The sequence below is a fragment of the Oryx dammah genome, unplaced genomic scaffold (assembly GCF_014754425.2).
Source record: "Oryx dammah isolate SB20612 unplaced genomic scaffold, SCBI_Odam_1.1 HiC_scaffold_26, whole genome shotgun sequence".
NCBI lineage: Eukaryota > Metazoa > Chordata > Mammalia > Artiodactyla > Bovidae > Oryx > Oryx dammah.
The window spans coordinates 52971473-52988484 of NW_024070210.1; the positions used below are offsets into that span (position 1 = coordinate 52971473).

The 17012-nt window shown below is 40.5% G+C and overlaps 1 protein-coding gene across 2 annotated transcripts in view; it reads right to left on the bottom strand.

Moving 5' to 3' along the window:
• RORA (RAR related orphan receptor A) overlaps nt 1-17012 on the bottom strand; it is a 111398-nt gene that overhangs the window by 39596 nt on the left and 54790 nt on the right. For both annotated transcript variants that reach the window (XR_005718702.1, XM_040226661.1), the window contains exon 2: nt 8746-8831. Coding sequence is in view for 1 of the 2 variants with exons in the window: in XM_040226661.1 (XP_040082595.1) it covers nt 8746-8831 (86 nt within the window). In the remaining variant the exon portion in view is untranslated. The remainder of the gene's footprint in view (nt 1-8745; nt 8832-17012) is intronic.

The window sequence follows — 17012 nt, forward strand, 5'->3', positions numbered from 1 at the left end:
ACTCTATGATTTATTGTGAATGCTCATATGCCTGAGTGGATTATTGTATTTTCCAAGCCAACTGAAATGTTGGGATCTGGGAGACTATGGAAGTGGGAATCCCTCTCATTTCACTCCTGAGGCTGAGAAGAGCAGAGAATTCTAGCTGGAAAGGTATGAATTCAATTTCAGTTTTATTTCTTTTGGGAACTTCCTGTTGGAATGTTCAGAAGTATGGAGGAGAGCAAAAAGACATATCTTTGGATAAACGTGGGCTTGAAAGTTAAAGATTTAAAGTTAAGAAAGAATATAACTGGCAACTTAATTTTACTGAGAGGGGAAGAGAGGGCATGCATAGATTAAAATCAAAGAAAGGAAGAGGCATGATAAAAAGAAATGATAAAATTAAAGCAGGGGGAAGCAGGAATAACATCCCAAAAGGAAGCAAAAGAAAAGGGAAATTTGTTCTCTAGGGGAAAAAAAAAAACAGGAAACATCATTTGCCAAAGTGAGCTGGTATGGCCCCATACTCAGGCAGCTGGTAGCAATAAATCACGGCAAGATGGATCTTCTCAACTACTTTCCCGTTCAGTAGTGACTGAACTCTCCATAGAATTGTACATGCAAATGCTCTCTGATTAAAGCTGACCTCATGTGTTGTATTTGGTAAGAGATGTCTGTTTTGCCATACATTTGGTGATCTGCCATGCTCAGATCCAGTCCTGGTGACACATTCAGCAACAGTGATTCCCAAGCAGGCACGAGAGGCCCTACTCTGAGCCAGACACCATGGCACACGCTATGCAGCACAAGTTCACAAGCCCAGCATTTTCTATGAGCAGAGGCATGATTAAGACCAAACCAAAGAAACCGAAAAAAAAAAAACTAAAAACAAAAAAACCCCTCAAATATCCAAATCATCTTGATGCAAATTGGGGTTTAACACATCCAACCACTTGTGCATTTATTTCATCACAGGCCTGGAATATTTTGCTAAATAAAAAATTTGTTCTTACCACCTGTCTATAACAGAAATGAAATTCTGATGTCACAGGATGTAATAACAGCCAAATCTAATTTTCATTTTAAATAGCTAGCTCTAATACTGGGGCCAAGTGCTATAAAGTACTGAAGTAAAAATGTTGAGCATAAATGTACTAATGCTGAAAAGTGGACAAGATTGACCCAGGGTGAGTGAAATTTTATAACTGAAATGAAAATATTAGAACCCTTAAAAAAGAAAAACAATCTGGGCCTAAAAGGAACATTTATGGATATGTGTTTTTAACCTAAAACATAAACAACTCCAGAAAATGCTTTAACTCTTTAATAGGAAAAAAAAAAGTACTGATTTATATGTTCTGGGATATCTCTGAAAAGACTTGCTAATTTCAGAGAGAATATTTGTTAATGCCAAAAAAAAAAAAAAAATTCCAAGTTCTCCCTTTCCTGCATGGAAGAGGAAGTTTTCATAAGACATCATCTTAAATGTATTAATTGATGAATAAGTATTTGACACATGCATGGACTCTATTCTTAGACTTATCACAGGTAAAGGGTCTTAAGTGTAATCAGAAATCAATTTACTAACTTCAATACTCAACTATACATTATTATTTAAGAAGTTAGGGACTTCCCTGGCAGTGCAGTGGTTAAGACTCCATGCCTCCACTGTAGGGACCATGGGTTTTAAACGCTGGTTGGGGAACTAAGATTCTGCATGCTGCATGACATGGCCAAAAACGAAATAAAAATTAAAACTGGCGCCAAAAAAAAAATCCATGATGGACAAAAGTGATCAAAATTTAAAAAAGAAGTCTTGGTTGAATGATAATTATAGTTAACACTACCATATGATATATAGGAAAGTTGATATGAGAATAAATCCTAAGAGTTTTCATCACAAGGAGAAAAAATTTTCCCTTTCTTTTTTTCTCTTTTTTTAAAAATTGTATCTGCAGTTAACCTTTGAACAATGCAAGGGTTAGGGGTAGTAAACCCTCATTTAGTAAAAAATCTAAGTTTAACTTGACTCCCTGAAAATTGAACTACTAATAACATAAATAGTTAACAAAAATTTTGCATGTTGTATGAGCTTTATAATGTATTCTTACAATAAAATAAGCCAGAGAAAAGAAAATGTTATTAAAAAATCACAGGGAGGAGAAAATATACTGACAGTCCTCTATTGTATTTATCAACACCATAAGTTTATGTCTTTTGTTTTCAAGATGAATTGTCTGTCAGTATCTACATCCATATTGTCATATACAATACAGGAGATGTTATATGCATTACCAACAGTAGACATCAAATATGAAAAGATAACATTAAAAAGAAATTCATATTTACAATTTCTCCTCAGTATTATTTATTGAAAAATATCTGTGTGCGTATAGGTCAGTGGACCCATGCAGTTCAAACTCAAGTTGTTCAAGCATCATATGTGTATGAGAAAATGAATGTTAGCTGAAATTATTTTGATAACCATTTCACAAGATATGTAAATCATACTATCGGGCTGAATGCCTTAAACTTATACAGTAACATATGCCAATTATTTCCCAACAAAACTGGGGGAAAAAGTTATGGTAGAGCCCCAAAGACTAAAAGAATATGAGTGTGGAGACTCCTTAAAAAACTGGAAATAGAACTGCCTTATGACCCAGCAATCCCACTGCTGGGCATACACACCGAGGAAACCAGAATTGAAAGAGACACGTGTACCCCGATGTTCATCGCAGCACTGTTTATAATAGCCAGGACATGGAAGCAACCTAGATGTCCATCAGCAGATGAATGGATAAGAAAGCTGTGGTACATATACACAATGGAGTATTGCTCAGCCACTAAAAAGGATACATTTGAATCGGTTCTAATGAGGTAGATGAAACTGGAGCCGATTATACAGAGTGAAATAAGCCAGAAAGAAAAACACCCATACAGTATACTAACGCATATATATAGAATTTAGAAAGATGGTAACGATAACCCTGTACGCAAGACAGCAAAAGAGACACAGATGTATAGAACAGACTTTTGGACTCTGTGGGAGAGGGAGAGGGTGGGATGATTTGGGAGAATAGCATTGAAATGTATAATATCATGTAAGAAAAGAATCGCCAGTCTAGGTTCGATGCAGCATACAGGATGCTTTGGGCTGGTGCACTGGGATGACCCAGAGAGATGGTATGGGGAGGGAGGTGGGAGGGGGGTTCAGGATTGGGAACTCATGTATACCCGTGGTGGATTCATGTTGATGTATGGCAAAACCAATACAGTATTGTAAAGTAAAATAAAGTAAAAAAAAAAAAAAAGAATATGGATGAAAAACTGTGTGTGTGTTTTTTAATCTTGAGATAAATGTTTCATCATTATCCTCTAAGCAGCCACTGTATCTACTACTGAAGGTAGGAACTGAAGTCAGATGATAAACAGAACCATGTCTCAAAAGAAAGTGAAAAGAAGTGAAAGTCACTCAGTCATGTCTGACTCTTTGCGACCACATGGACTGTGTGCATGGAATTCTCCAGGCCAGAATACTGGAATGGGTAGCCTTTCCCTTCTCCAGGGTATCTTCCCAACCCAGGGATCGACTCCTGGTCTCCTCCACTGCGGGGTGGGGGGAATCTTTACCAGCTGAGCCACCAGGAAAGCCAAGAATACTGGAGTGGGTAGCCTATCCCTTCTCCAGTGGATCTTCCCAACTCAGGAATTACACCAGGATCTCCTGCGTTGCAGGCAGATTCTTTAAAAGCTGAGCTACCAAGGAAGCCATATCTCAAAAGAAAGCCTCAACCATAAACACGTCAGCATTTGTTTCACTTTGAAGAGCCAACCTGAACCCTGAAAAGCAGCCTCTCATTTTATTTCTGGTCTTCTCCTCTGTCTCCATGCTCCACGGCCTGGCCCCTCCTCCCTGGCAAGCATGCCCTGCCTACATGACACCCCCTGCTAGTGCTCACCCAAGGCTGGGACTACTTTCTGTTCCAAAAGCTCAGAAACATCTTTTCTGACAGAGCTAAGCCCTTCTAGGCCTGGATTCAACAGTCTTCTGAAATGCAGTATTCAGTGCTCGCCCAGTGCTAATACATTGTTTCTTATTTCCAAAGAACAAGGGCAATATTTTTATAATAAAAACCTTGGCATAACAGAGGTCTTAAAAATTTGGGATGGCATACCTATCTAACCTTATCTTACACTGTCTAGAGAAAGTAACCCGCAGCTGCTGCTGCTGCTTAGTCGCTTCAGTCGTGTCTGACTCTGTGCGACCCCAGAGACAGCAGACCACCGGGCTCCCCCATCCCTGGGATTCTCCAGGCAAGAACACTGGAGTGGGTTGCCATTTCCTTCTCCAATGCATGAAAGTGAAAAGGGAAAGTGAAGTTGCTCAGTTTTATCCGACTCCTAGTGACCCCATGGACTGCAGCCTACCAGGCTCCTCCATTTATGGGATTTTCCAGGCAAGCGTACTGGAGTGGGATGCCATTGCCTTCTCCGAAGTAACCCGCTACTCTTGTCAAACCAGGCTACTACATCTTGTCCCTAGAATACAACCAAGGCTTGCCCATTTTTAGGCTCTGGATGCCTAGTGGATGTGTGCTTCGTGGGTCACATCTCAGACTGTGGCCTCACCCTAGTATTGCGTTCTTCATATGCTACAAATGTCTCATCTCCACAAGTAGACTGTGAACTGCATGAAGGAAGCAGTCGGTCATTTTTTTTCGGTTTGCTTTTGGCTGTGCTGCATCTTTGCTGTGGCAGGTGGGATTTCTATACTTTTGCCACTCAGGGGCTTTCCCAGTTGCAGAGCATGGCCTCTTGAGTGCAGAGCCTCAGTAGCTGGGCTTGTTTGCTGCCGTGCAGCACATGGGACCTTAGTTCCCCAACCAGGGATCGAACCCAAGTCCTCTGCAACGGAAGCGCGGAATCTTAATCACTGAACTGCCATGTCTCTAGCCACACCACCCTGAATGCACCCAATCTCGTCTTCTGTGTCTTTAGATTCCTTATAGCATTTATAAAGCACCCCAGGGGGTGCTCGTATTTTCGTTGTTTATATTGGCAGAGCTACATATCAAATTGTGAATGGTCACAAAATCAAGACTGGACTCACAGATGTCCTGGAAATAGTGTCTGACTATTCAGAGCACATTACTCAGGCTTGCCCAAGAATAACAAGCAGAACCAATACTCAATGAGTGCTTCTTACACTAGCACTCTTGTGAGTGCTTTTCCTAAACGTATGCAACAACAGAGGCACAGAGAGGTTGGGTAGCTGCTCAAACTGGTAAATAGCAGAACTCTGACTTGAACCCAGGCAGTCTGGCTCAAGAATCAGAACATAAGTCTGACACTGTGCTGTCTCTCTGCACACAGCCAAAGGGACTTAGAGAGAGTGAGCTGGGAATACTCAGGGACCAGAAAAAGAGCTAAAAAGACATCCACTTATGCTGTTCATGTGTAATGCTTACCTGAGCAAGTATGTGGTGAAGACAGAATCATTTCAGTGACTATATATAGGTCCTACGATTTCTTGTGGCTTCAGGTTGTTGTTTTTAAAATGCAATTCAAGATACATTCACAAAGTGATTTTTTTCAGACAAAGACTGAGTCACTTTTTTTTTTCTTATTAGATACCTATTTATATATCTAATCATAAAAGTGAAAGTGAAGTTGTTCAGTCGTGTCTGATTCTTTGTGACCCCATGGAACGTAGCCTACCATACTCCTCTGTCTATGGGATTTTCCAGGCAAGAGTATTGGAGTGGGTTGCCATTTCCTTCTCCAGAGGATCTTCCCGACTCAGGGATCGAACCCAGGTCTTCCACATTGTAGGCAGACGCTTTACCATCTGAGCCACCAGGGAAGTCTAATCAGAAATTTTCCTTAAATTTGATGATTCTATCACAGAGATAAATTATTGACAATCTGTTATGATACAACCATCTCCATCTGGTTAGAATATGATAAATCATTAACACCACTGGCAAAAGTAGAAATCTCTTGACTTCACTCCTACTAGAGATGAAAATGTTAGTTGTCATGTACATACCACCATATATAAAATAGATAACCAACAAAGACCTACTGTATAGACTAGGGGATTATACTCGGATGTTAAAGAATCTGCCTGCAATGCAGGGGATCCAGGTCAATCCCTGGGTTGGGCAGATCCCCTGGAGAAGGAAATGGCAACCAACTCCAGTATTATTGCCTGAAAATCCCATGGACAAAGGAGCTTGGTGGGCTACTGTCCATAGGGCTGCAAAGAGTTGGACACGACTGAGCAACTAACACACACATAAGGGAAAATAATCTGGAAAAGATTCTGAATAACTGTGCTGTACACCTGAAACTACCATGACATTGTAAATCAACTATACATCAATTAAAAAATGTTAATTGAGGCAGAAACTATGGTACAGAACAAATACTACACTCATCAAATATAAACACATACTACTGTATAGATCCTAGACTGGGCATAGGCCCAATCTGTTAATAAAATTAGGTTTTAATTGTTTTTGATATTTCCATTGTATAAAGTCAATAGTGATGAAAAACAGAACTGCAGATAACCAAAACCACTTTGGCACTGAGGCTGCACAAGACCTGGAAGGGAGTCTAGGAAAATGGCAACAGGGAAATAATAGCTGCCCTTTGCTTTCTTGTCACTTTCATTTTTGTCATAAATAAACAAAGAAAACACACATTGTTTCTGCCTCTGTAAACAGTGGTACTCAGGGAATCAATTCAAATCTTTTTGAATAGCGTGTTGTTAATCTTCAGAACTGCTGGGGTGTTTCCTATGAAGTAGCCTGCGCCCTCTCCCTGGCCCTGCCCTGGATGCCATTCCTAGGTTCTGTATTCAATTCAATTTGCCACATTAAACTATGTGTGGCATTACTGAGAGACACAGACAGAGTGAGCAGCTTTGTCTGCTTGGGACCTATCCACTTAAGAAAACACCTAGGTGATAGGCAATGCACAAAAATCAAGTGTGCTTGGAACTCCTGGTAGAGGAGCACTGCTGGCTATACACCTTTCATCAAGAAGGGCCATGCTAAGCAATTATCCTCCAATTAAAAACAGGGGAAAAAAAGAGAAAGAAGGAGGCTATGCCATCCCCTACAAGGGACAAGAAGGTGCGAACACAGAGTGGGTGAGGATGACATGTGACAACTGTCCAGTCACATCAGCCAAATTAACCTCAAAAATCAATGAAATGACAGCTGTCATAGACAGATCCCTCTCTTCCTTACAGCTTGGGGTAACACAGGCCAGGCAGCTGATTTCATTTGTTTTAATTCAGTAATTAATTTGGAGGGAGGGCAAATTGAGGAAATAATTTATTTTCCTTGCTAATACAGAACCTTGAGGTCTTGAGGGTTACCAGAGAGATGAATAATTCAGTTTCCTTTGAGTAGAAAGTTCTCTATTTCTAAAGATGAGTGAATTAAAAAAAAAAAAAAGTATGTAGTCAGTGTGTGGAAATCTCAAGCGTCCCCAAGATGAGATTGATATGAAGCATTTGTACACTTACAAAATGGTAAATGTTACAATGAATGATTAGCAGTAAAACAAAGACATAAGGATGCTATGAGGGAAATTTCTTTTAAGTCTCTCAGTAGTTATTTGTGTGTGAAGGTGGTTTTGCATTTTATGACATTGTATTTTCTAATTTCACTAAAGAAAAGCTAACCAAATATGTGGATTTTATTTTTTTGCTTCAGCCTCCAAACACTTTAGGGCTAATCCAGGCCTGGTTCAGTAGCAAGCAACTGTCCTCAGTAGCTGCAACTGGCTCAGTAGCAGCAAGCAGCGGCCTCCTGCGTGTCTAAATAGCTTCTCTCCTGTTTATTTTGCACTGTTTTATCCTGTAAGCAAGCTGTCTCAAGATCCTTCCAAGATAAGCAGGAGGATTTAAATCTTAATAAATTGAAATTTGAATAACAGAGGCAATCTAGGTGCAGGGGTCTTGAATGATTAGCAGAAACATCTCTATTTTCCATTCCCACATTATGTATGTGCTGTACATGTTGCCCTGTGATCAGCATCGGTAATGATTAAAACAGTAACAACAGCAAGAAGACTATTAGATTTAAATAGCACTTTTCAGCTTATAAGGACTATTTATAGTTTTTATTTCTATTCTTGGAATAGTTCTAAAAGACAGGAAGAATGTCACTTTATGGATGAAGAAACAGAGTCACTAAAAGAGGAAGACGTGCCTAAGACAATAAGAACAAGTGGCGGCCCTGGGACCAGAACTCAGTTCTTCCCAAAAATCTTGCCACAGTTTGACCAGATGTATCAACATCTGTGTGCCAACAATAAATCAGATTTTCAATCGCATTCCCATTAAACTTCTCGGAAACTCTTTCTTATAAAGCTTATAACAGGGACATTACAGAAGTCTAGAGTCATCTCTTTTTTGAAAGAAGATAACCAGAGAGATATCAATGCTGGGACTGGAAGTGACAAATGAGCCACACTCAAACGCTTCTCTCCAGCCTCCCATTATTTTGATGAGAGGCATTTTATATGTGTGTGTGTGCGTGTGTGTATACACACATATATCTATATATAAAACTTCCTTCATTGTAATGTACACCCAATGCTTATTTCGTCCTGTTGTTTCTCATCACTCAAAATGCTAAGGGGTTGAATTTTTAGGCATCGTAGAAGTAAAAAATAAAAGTCACAAAGATACCCCCGCCCTGAACATTAATAGAAACAACAACAACAATTAAAAAGGCTTACCTTGCAGCCTTCACATGTAATGACACCGTAATGGATTCCTGATGATTTGTCTCCACAGATCTTGCATGGAATAATTTCAATTTGAGCTGCAACAGAAGCACACAACCAGTTAATTACATTTTCTTTTAAACACCTTATAAAAGCGTTCCCTGATCAGCATTTGTATCGTGAAAACTAATAACCTGCTAAACATTATACTGCATTAACTATTCATTGCTGAACTGTGAGGGTCCCCCTAGAGCCCTGGACTAAATTATGGCTGCTCGTTATATAATAGCTTTCAGGTTATTAAAATGGGTCATTTGAGAAGGTGTTTAAGAACCCACAAGAAGACTGGAATCAGCATTTCAAAGCCTTCAAGAACTGGAGAGTTCACAGTTTAGGCCTCAGAGCAAAGCAGATACTAAAATGTTTCCTCCGATCTCATTTTCCATCATTATTTTTTAAAGGTCATAAATCTGTGTTGGCTAGAGCATTGTAGCTTGGTAGGTGAAGAAAAATAGACTCCAAAAAGTTAAGACTACTTAGGAAAACGATTCAATTCAAGATATTAATAAGTTACATATGTTGGTAAGAATTCCTTACTCATCTTTTTTAAATGAATGGACTTGCCATGTGTTAAAAATTAGTCCATTTGTGTACGATCAAAACCTTTCAACCATAACGTTAATATCCTATCAGAATTTAATAGTGATGAATCTGGACAAATAGAATATGTAGCTTCTGAGTTGTTTACGCTGAAAATTGATTTTCTGGTACAGCATGCATGTGTTTCTATCTAACTGATTACTTAAAGATGTCTCATACTGGAAGAATAACCAAATAATTAATATATATTACACCAAAGTTCCCAAATATGATAAAGCACAATTCTAAGCAAACATATTTTATCTTGAGCAGAGTTGGAAAGAGCATAATTAAGGATTAAAAAATAACTTAAGGAATAGAATAATTAGGCAAAACAAAGTACTTGGACCACCTCTTAAATATAATTTATGTGTGAAATAAAGAATCGACACTAGGCTAAATATACAGGATGGTAACATTCACCAGTTTACCTGAAACACGCCATTACACTAAATTTATTTTCATGGTTTTCACTACTGGATATTTAGATTATCTACTAAGTCACACACATAAACACAAATTACAAGTGCCCAAGTCTATTTCATTTTCATAAAGACCCTACCTAGTGCCATGCCTCACACAAAGCAATGACTGGTCTATGGAATGTATTGATATTGCATGGTGTAACTAACACATGTACACAGAGTCCAATGTCATATTGAGCACAGTTTCTTCCAATGTCATATCACATCATATCCAGGGATAATTTCCACAACCACTTACTCTAGATCTGATGTAATGTTATATTCGATACTTTGAAAGAGCATGCATTACTGGACTTAACCTCATTATACATGATGTGTTCCCGTTAACTTCCTTTCAAGGGGACTACAAGTACTGCAGGGTCTTTTAGTGAGTCCTTTTCCTATCAATCACTTTTAGTGTTGACTTACTTAGTTTCATTGTCCAGAGTTAGACACTGTTCAAAATCTCACATTAAATAAATGTGCCATAAACCCAAAGCCTTCTAATACCCCAATAATGCTGTCTTTGTACACTAATACGTCTATTTGGAATTATGCAGCTTAATATGTTATAAGATCACACTCAAGAACGAAATGGCAATCCACTCCAGTATCCTTGCCTGGAAAATCTCATGGACAGAGGAGCCTGGTGGGCTGTAGTACATGGGGTCGCAAAGAGTCGGGCACGACTGAGCGACTAACACGAACATGAACGCAAAGTTGGCCTCCTCATCTTAGAGACTGGCTTGATTTCTTCAAGGAGAATTCTTTGTTAAATCTAAACTCTAGTAATGTTACACACTTTTGGCTCCTCCAATATTTTTAATATATGGTAGAGGCAAAGTTTTATGCCATAGATTGTTTGCAGCTCTAGAGAGAGATGATTTTGCCCAGTGTTTTTTAGAGACAAAACCCAAGTGGTAGTAGAAAAAGCCTGAAAGGTGGTATCAACTGAAAGTTATTGCCTGGATTCTCCTATGTGAATGAACTAGTCTGTAATGAGAACCAGCCTCCCCTATCCCAAACCCTCAGGAAGAGAATAAACAGACCACACAAAGTACTCGAAAGTGTTCATCATTCAGTCATGTCTGACTCTTTGTGACCCCGTGGACTGTAGCCCACCAGGCTCCTCTAACAATGGCATTCTCCAGGCAAGAATATTGGAGTGGGTTGCTATTTCCCCCTCCAGGGGATGGGACTGAACCTGGGTCTCCTGCACTGCAGGCAAATTGTTTACCATCTGAGCCACCAGGGAAGCCCGATCTATTAAATTCAACTGATATAAGAAATAAGGAAGACAGACACGGAGCTGCTTCTGCTTATACCTCACCTCAAGCTGTATTAAGAAAAATTAGACAAATCTTGTTAGGCCCTTTATAGTTTAAGTCAGCATCAAAGTGAAAAGCAATACTAGCACTAAACTTGGGCCTTTCAAGAGTTATTTTCTTTAAAAAAAAAAAAAGTTTATTTATCTATCTTTGCGGAGAAGGCGATGGCATCCCACTCCAGATACTCTTGCCTGGAAAATCCCATGGATGGAAAAGCCTGGTAGGCTATAGTCCATGGGGTCGCGAAGGGTCGGACACGACTGAGAGACCTCACTTTCACTTTTCACTTTCATGCACTGGAGAAGGAAATGGCAACCCACTCCAGTGTTCTTGCCTGGAGAATCCCAGGGAGGGGGAGCCTGGTGGGCTGCCGTCTATGGGATCGCACAGAGTTGAACACGACTGAAGCGACTTAGCAGCAGCAGCATCTATCTTTGACTGCACTGGGTCTTCATCGCTTTGTGCTGGCTTTCTCTAGCAATGGGTCTTCATTGCTGTGAGCTGCACTGTGGTGAGAGGGGGCTGTTTTTCATTTTGGTGTGTGGGCTTTCCATTGTGATGGCTTCTTTTGTTGCAGAGCATGGGCTTCAGGATTTGCAGCACGTAGGCTCAGTAGCTGTAATGCATGGGCTTAGCTGCCTAGAATCATGTGGGATCTTTGCGGGCCAGGGATTGAACCCATATTCCTTGCATTGGCAAGGGAATTCTTAACCACTGACCACCAAGGAAGCCTAAGGGTCATTTTCATTTCATCTTAGGAATGGGGAGATCAAGCATACCTATTTAGTCCTTGATAAGATAGGAAAAGCACGAGGCAGGCCTAATAGGGACCACTGAGTAGAACTCTATGTATCTGGACCAAATGGAAAATGGTGTACAGCTGTTCAGTGCCTGGATCGCTAGTGGATGATCCAAGAGAAGTGCCATGATGATGTGTAAGGCAGTGACCAAAATGCCTACCAATGGCTCCTGGAATCTTGAAAGTGGTCTGGAAGCCTGGCAAGGAAGGGTTTGCTCATGATGGGGCTGCCCCTGGGATTGGCACCCCAACCCAGAACTTCTACCCTTGGGATGGCTCTCAACCAGGCTAGGGAGAGGTTGGGAGCGGGGGTGGGAAAGTCACTGTGGTATAAATTCAGAGTTTGGAGTTACTACCACAAAGGACCATTGGCCTAAGTCAGGCTCCCAAACTCTTGCTCTTCAGTCTTGCTGCAGCTCTGGAGGGCACTCTAGCTGTGACATATTTTACAAGACTTTATGGAAGCCAAGATGCTTCCTATGAATGGACTCACTGTAGACTGCCCTGCACTGTCAAGCGAGGGGCGAACTGCCTAGACCTTTGGTCCCTGCACTGTGTTTGTGCTTGGCTCCAGTGGGCAGTGTTGGCCAAAGATTCCAGATTAGAACAAGCTTCCCTAGGAATCTCGTGGTGAGGTGATGGGAGGGTTCGTCAAAGCCAGGTTCTGATATTTTAATTCATTGGGTTGAACTATTCTTCTAACCTACCTCTTTGGGTGGCTCTCTTAGCTCAGAAGAAAATTTCAAACGCAAGTGCTCTTTAGGAAATGACTAAAATCCACTTGCCCCCAAAAGCAAATTCTCTGAAAGTGATCTGATCATGTGTTGATCTTTCCAGAAAGCAAACATTTGCAGATCAGAGCAGGGCACTTACTCAATCTTCCATTCAATCCAACAATGCACAAAAAACCACCTCCTTCTACCTTTTTTAGTCAAGATACAGAATTCAGACGTATCAAAGAGGAAAAAAAAATAGTCAATGCCTCACAAATTTTTCAAAAAGAAAGCAGTTCAGCTCCACAAATTGGCATTTTCAGACCAATAAGAGGGAACAGGACAAAAATCTCCCTGCCCTTCACTTTCCATCCCTCAGGCTTTTCCATTTTCTAACAGGCAGTGTTGTGCCTTTTCAAAATAATCTTCTTGTAACAAAAATTATGAGTCTTGGCCCATATATATACTGCACATATTAACTCAGCCAGTATTTCAAAGGATGAAATCTGTCAGACACCACTACTGTCACAAGTATATTGATTAAATTAGTCCACATCCATATTCATTGCAGCAAAGAGAGTTTATTGTGTAGCATGGAATAGCTGAAGCAAGATGCGCACATATAATCATGAACTGGCTTAACAATGAACAATCTTGCTATGAAAAATTCTAATTTGCCCACATTTTCAGCTCTATTGCCTAAATAATTTGCTCCTTCATGCCCCCTAAATAATTCAAGCAGCTCTCCACACCTGCACAGGCAAATTTCTGCAGTTTTCAAGGAGCTAACAACAAGTGGCAATGGGGCGTCAGGAAATTCTGGAATGCAGGTGTGCTAATTAGCCAAGTGGTCCTTAAGCTGGGCTGTCATTTAGCACTGCACCTCTGAAAAAAGTCTGCTTTCTACTTTTCATTATAGAAGATAACAAGACTTTGGTGTTCTCAACACTTGACTTGTTTCTCAGACTTATTTCTGGTGTTATCTTGGTCCAGAGAAAAATGCCCATTCTCCCCAAGAATTAAAAAAATACAAAAAATTTTTAAAATGTAATTGCATGAGAGTTGTCTCCATCACTTCAATCTGTGGGTGAAGAGTGATCTCTCAACAATAATCTAAATGGATAGATAGTAATCAAAAGAAAGAAAAAGAAAGTCGCTCAGTCGTGTCCAACTCTTTGTGACCCCATGGACTGTAGCCTACCAGGCTCTTCCATCCACTGGATTTTCCAGGCAAGAATACTGGAGTGGTTGCCATTTCATTCTCCAGGGGATCTTCCCGACTCAGGGATTGAACCCGGGTCTCCCGCATTGTAGGCAGACGCTTTACCATCTGAGCCACCAGGGAAGTCCAGATAGTAATCAATAATATCTACAAATATTCAGGCTTCTAACATGTCAGGCATTATCTAATCTGCTGTTCTAACAACCCTACAATGTAGGTGGTATCATGTCATCATCATCTGTATTTTTTCAGATGACAAAACTGAAGCTCAGAGAGGCTAGATAACTTGCCCAATGTCAGAGAGCTAGGAAGAAGTAAGCCTGGAAGGTGGACACATTTTGTCTTTTTCTCTAGTTCAAAGTCTTGCACCCCCTTGGTCCTGCCCCTTCCTCATACTGCACAGTCAAGCTGAATGTCTCCAATACCTTCAAACATCAGGAAAACTGCTCCTGGTAAGAAATCATTAACCGAGGATCAAAAGACATCCCATAGGTAATCTAGTTAAACTTAATACTACTGAGAATTGATGTCAAGATGTCTTTCTGGTTTATAACTGGAAATAATCATCAACCTTCTGAGACCATTCTTCTCAGTTTTATAAAATACCAACTAGAGTTTTGGGACCTTAGGGTGACCAGTACCAATGCTGAACACTTCTTAAGACCAGGAAAGTTACTTCAACTACCTCTCAGTCTCCGTTTCCTATTTGAAGAGTCAGTGATATAATGTCTACACAACATAGCACATACGACCATTTTATATATGTATTCTATATATATGCACACCACACAATTCTTAGAAAGAGTTGGCACTCAAAACAGTTATTATTATTGTTATTGTTGATAAGAAATCCTGCCTTATAGCGAAATGAAATTCTTTTCTGCAGACTTTAAGCTCTTTCCAAAGTGAGGATAGAGAAAAGCAGCTTATCCTCCAAATAATACGACAGGCGGTTCATACCAGCTACCACAGCAGTCCTTTACAACGTTGGCACTTAACTGTTTGGTACAACACAGCAGCATGTTGCAATCAATGTGGGATGTGTCACAGGCATTCATTGCTAATAATAGCAAAAAAAAAAATTAAAGATTTTAATGGCTCATATAAAAAATAAACTAATACAGACCTAAGCTTATCCCAATAATATCTTTCACTCTAGCTCACTTGCATAACCATATACTTTCTTGAATTGGTCTGAACAGGGTGGGATTACTGCTAGACTTGCTAGGAAATGGGCAAACCCTGGGTACATCCATGACAGTATGTCACATATATGAATGCTAAGCAATTGTGTGTGTTTTGCAAAAACTGTCAAGAACTGCTGCTTAAAAAAAAAAAAAAAAGTAGTTTTACACCAATCTGTTGGCAGTATTTTTCCTGGAAGGCTGAGACTATGGAGGACTTTTCACCTGCTATGTTACATATTCCTCTAAAGTTTGAATTTTTTCTACTACCAACATGTATTACTTTTGTAAGCATAAAAACCAATAAAGATTAAAAAGAAAAACCCTAAGGCATTTGATTTTATTTTCAGCAAAAAATGGCTTGAGTCCTTTATGGATTAGTCACTTTATTTTATCCCCTGTTTAAAACTGCTGGGGTATTAAAGGCTTCAGCAGCTGCCTGGATGGCAGTCTGGCTTGCATGTCAAGGCCAGCTGTGGGGGGAATAGGGAGTCTTTACCTGGTTCCCTGGAGGGACTTTGGTGACTCCTGACTTCTATAGTTTTATAGCCCCTCTGGTCTGGCATCACTAGTTTCAGGGTCTCCAAGGACTCTGATGGTACCCAGCTGAGGGGTCAGAAGTAGGGGCTGAAATTCACCTGCTTGTGAGCCCTGCTGCAGAGTGGCTGGAGTAGCCTGGAGTAAGGGAGCCTTTTTCTCTCTCCACTCTCTCATTGTTGTTGCCCAAGGCCCCAGGCCACCATCAGGGTTTGCAGAGAGCTCACAATGCAGCTTCAGGGTGCTAGAGAACAGACTGTGGAATTCGAACAGTCTGGCATATTCTGTCACCCTGGACCTAAGGCTTGGAGTATAGAATGCATTTGTTTCCCAGGCCAGGCATGGTCAATAGTCCTCCTGGGTGAGGCAGGCCGAGTTCCAATTACATACTCTGCAAACTAATAATCAACTTGTTCTGCCATTTTGTCTACTACTAAATACATACTAAATATAATACTGGTATGCACCCCTGGTATAGCCTCTTCTTCCACTGACTTTTGGATTTTCTTCATTATAGTCCTTGATCCTAGTTGGACATCACCAAAGCAATGATTGCCCTAATAAAAAAGTCCTACCCCTTAGGTCAAGCTGTCTTGTGGTCATTTCTGGCAGCAACAGTAATGCTTGATATTTGCAGAGTTCTGTAACAGTTTTTAAAGTTTTTGTCCTCATTGGCTTCTTTTGGTTTTGGTGTTCACAACAACTCTGAAGTAGGCAGATGGGTCTTATTAAGCCCCATTCTGCACATGTGGAAAATGAACCTCAGGAGGGTTAAATGGCTTCTTCTCTATGTCTAGATTTCTTAGGGTTTAATTGTAGAGGCAGCCACCAAAGAGGGGGAAGAAAAAAAGGCAATAAAGCTTGGTGTCTCTTTCTTCCTCAGAATTATTTGATGCTTTTAGGTTTATGTCATCGTCAGTCTGGGGCTCTCAAGGGGAAGTGCCATGAGAGAGTAAGAGGTGGAGGCTGACCCAGCTAAGAAATGGAATTGGCAATCCTGCATTTCCGCGTGACCCTCAACTCCCTGGGTGGCCTCAAGCAAGTCGCTTACATCTCTACTTCCTCCATCTATAAAATGGGAATAACTCCCACCGCCCAGGCAGGTGGTGGTAAATGAATGCTCGCAAAACTCTTTGAAGATGAAAAGACCTATATAAACGGGAAGCTTTAGGAAGCTTGGCATATCATCCTTGGCAAGGACCAGGACGCGGTTCCCTCACTACCCACAACAGGCTCTGCCACAAAGAGAGTAAAGAAAAACTCAAAGAACTGTAATTTTCATCTGCTAACTAGACTCCCTTAAAGTTTTTCTTTCATTGTTGGTTTCCAAAATGCCTTCCTGAGGGACTGTGTATGTGAGTGTAAGTTGCTTCAGTCGTGTCAGATTCTTTGT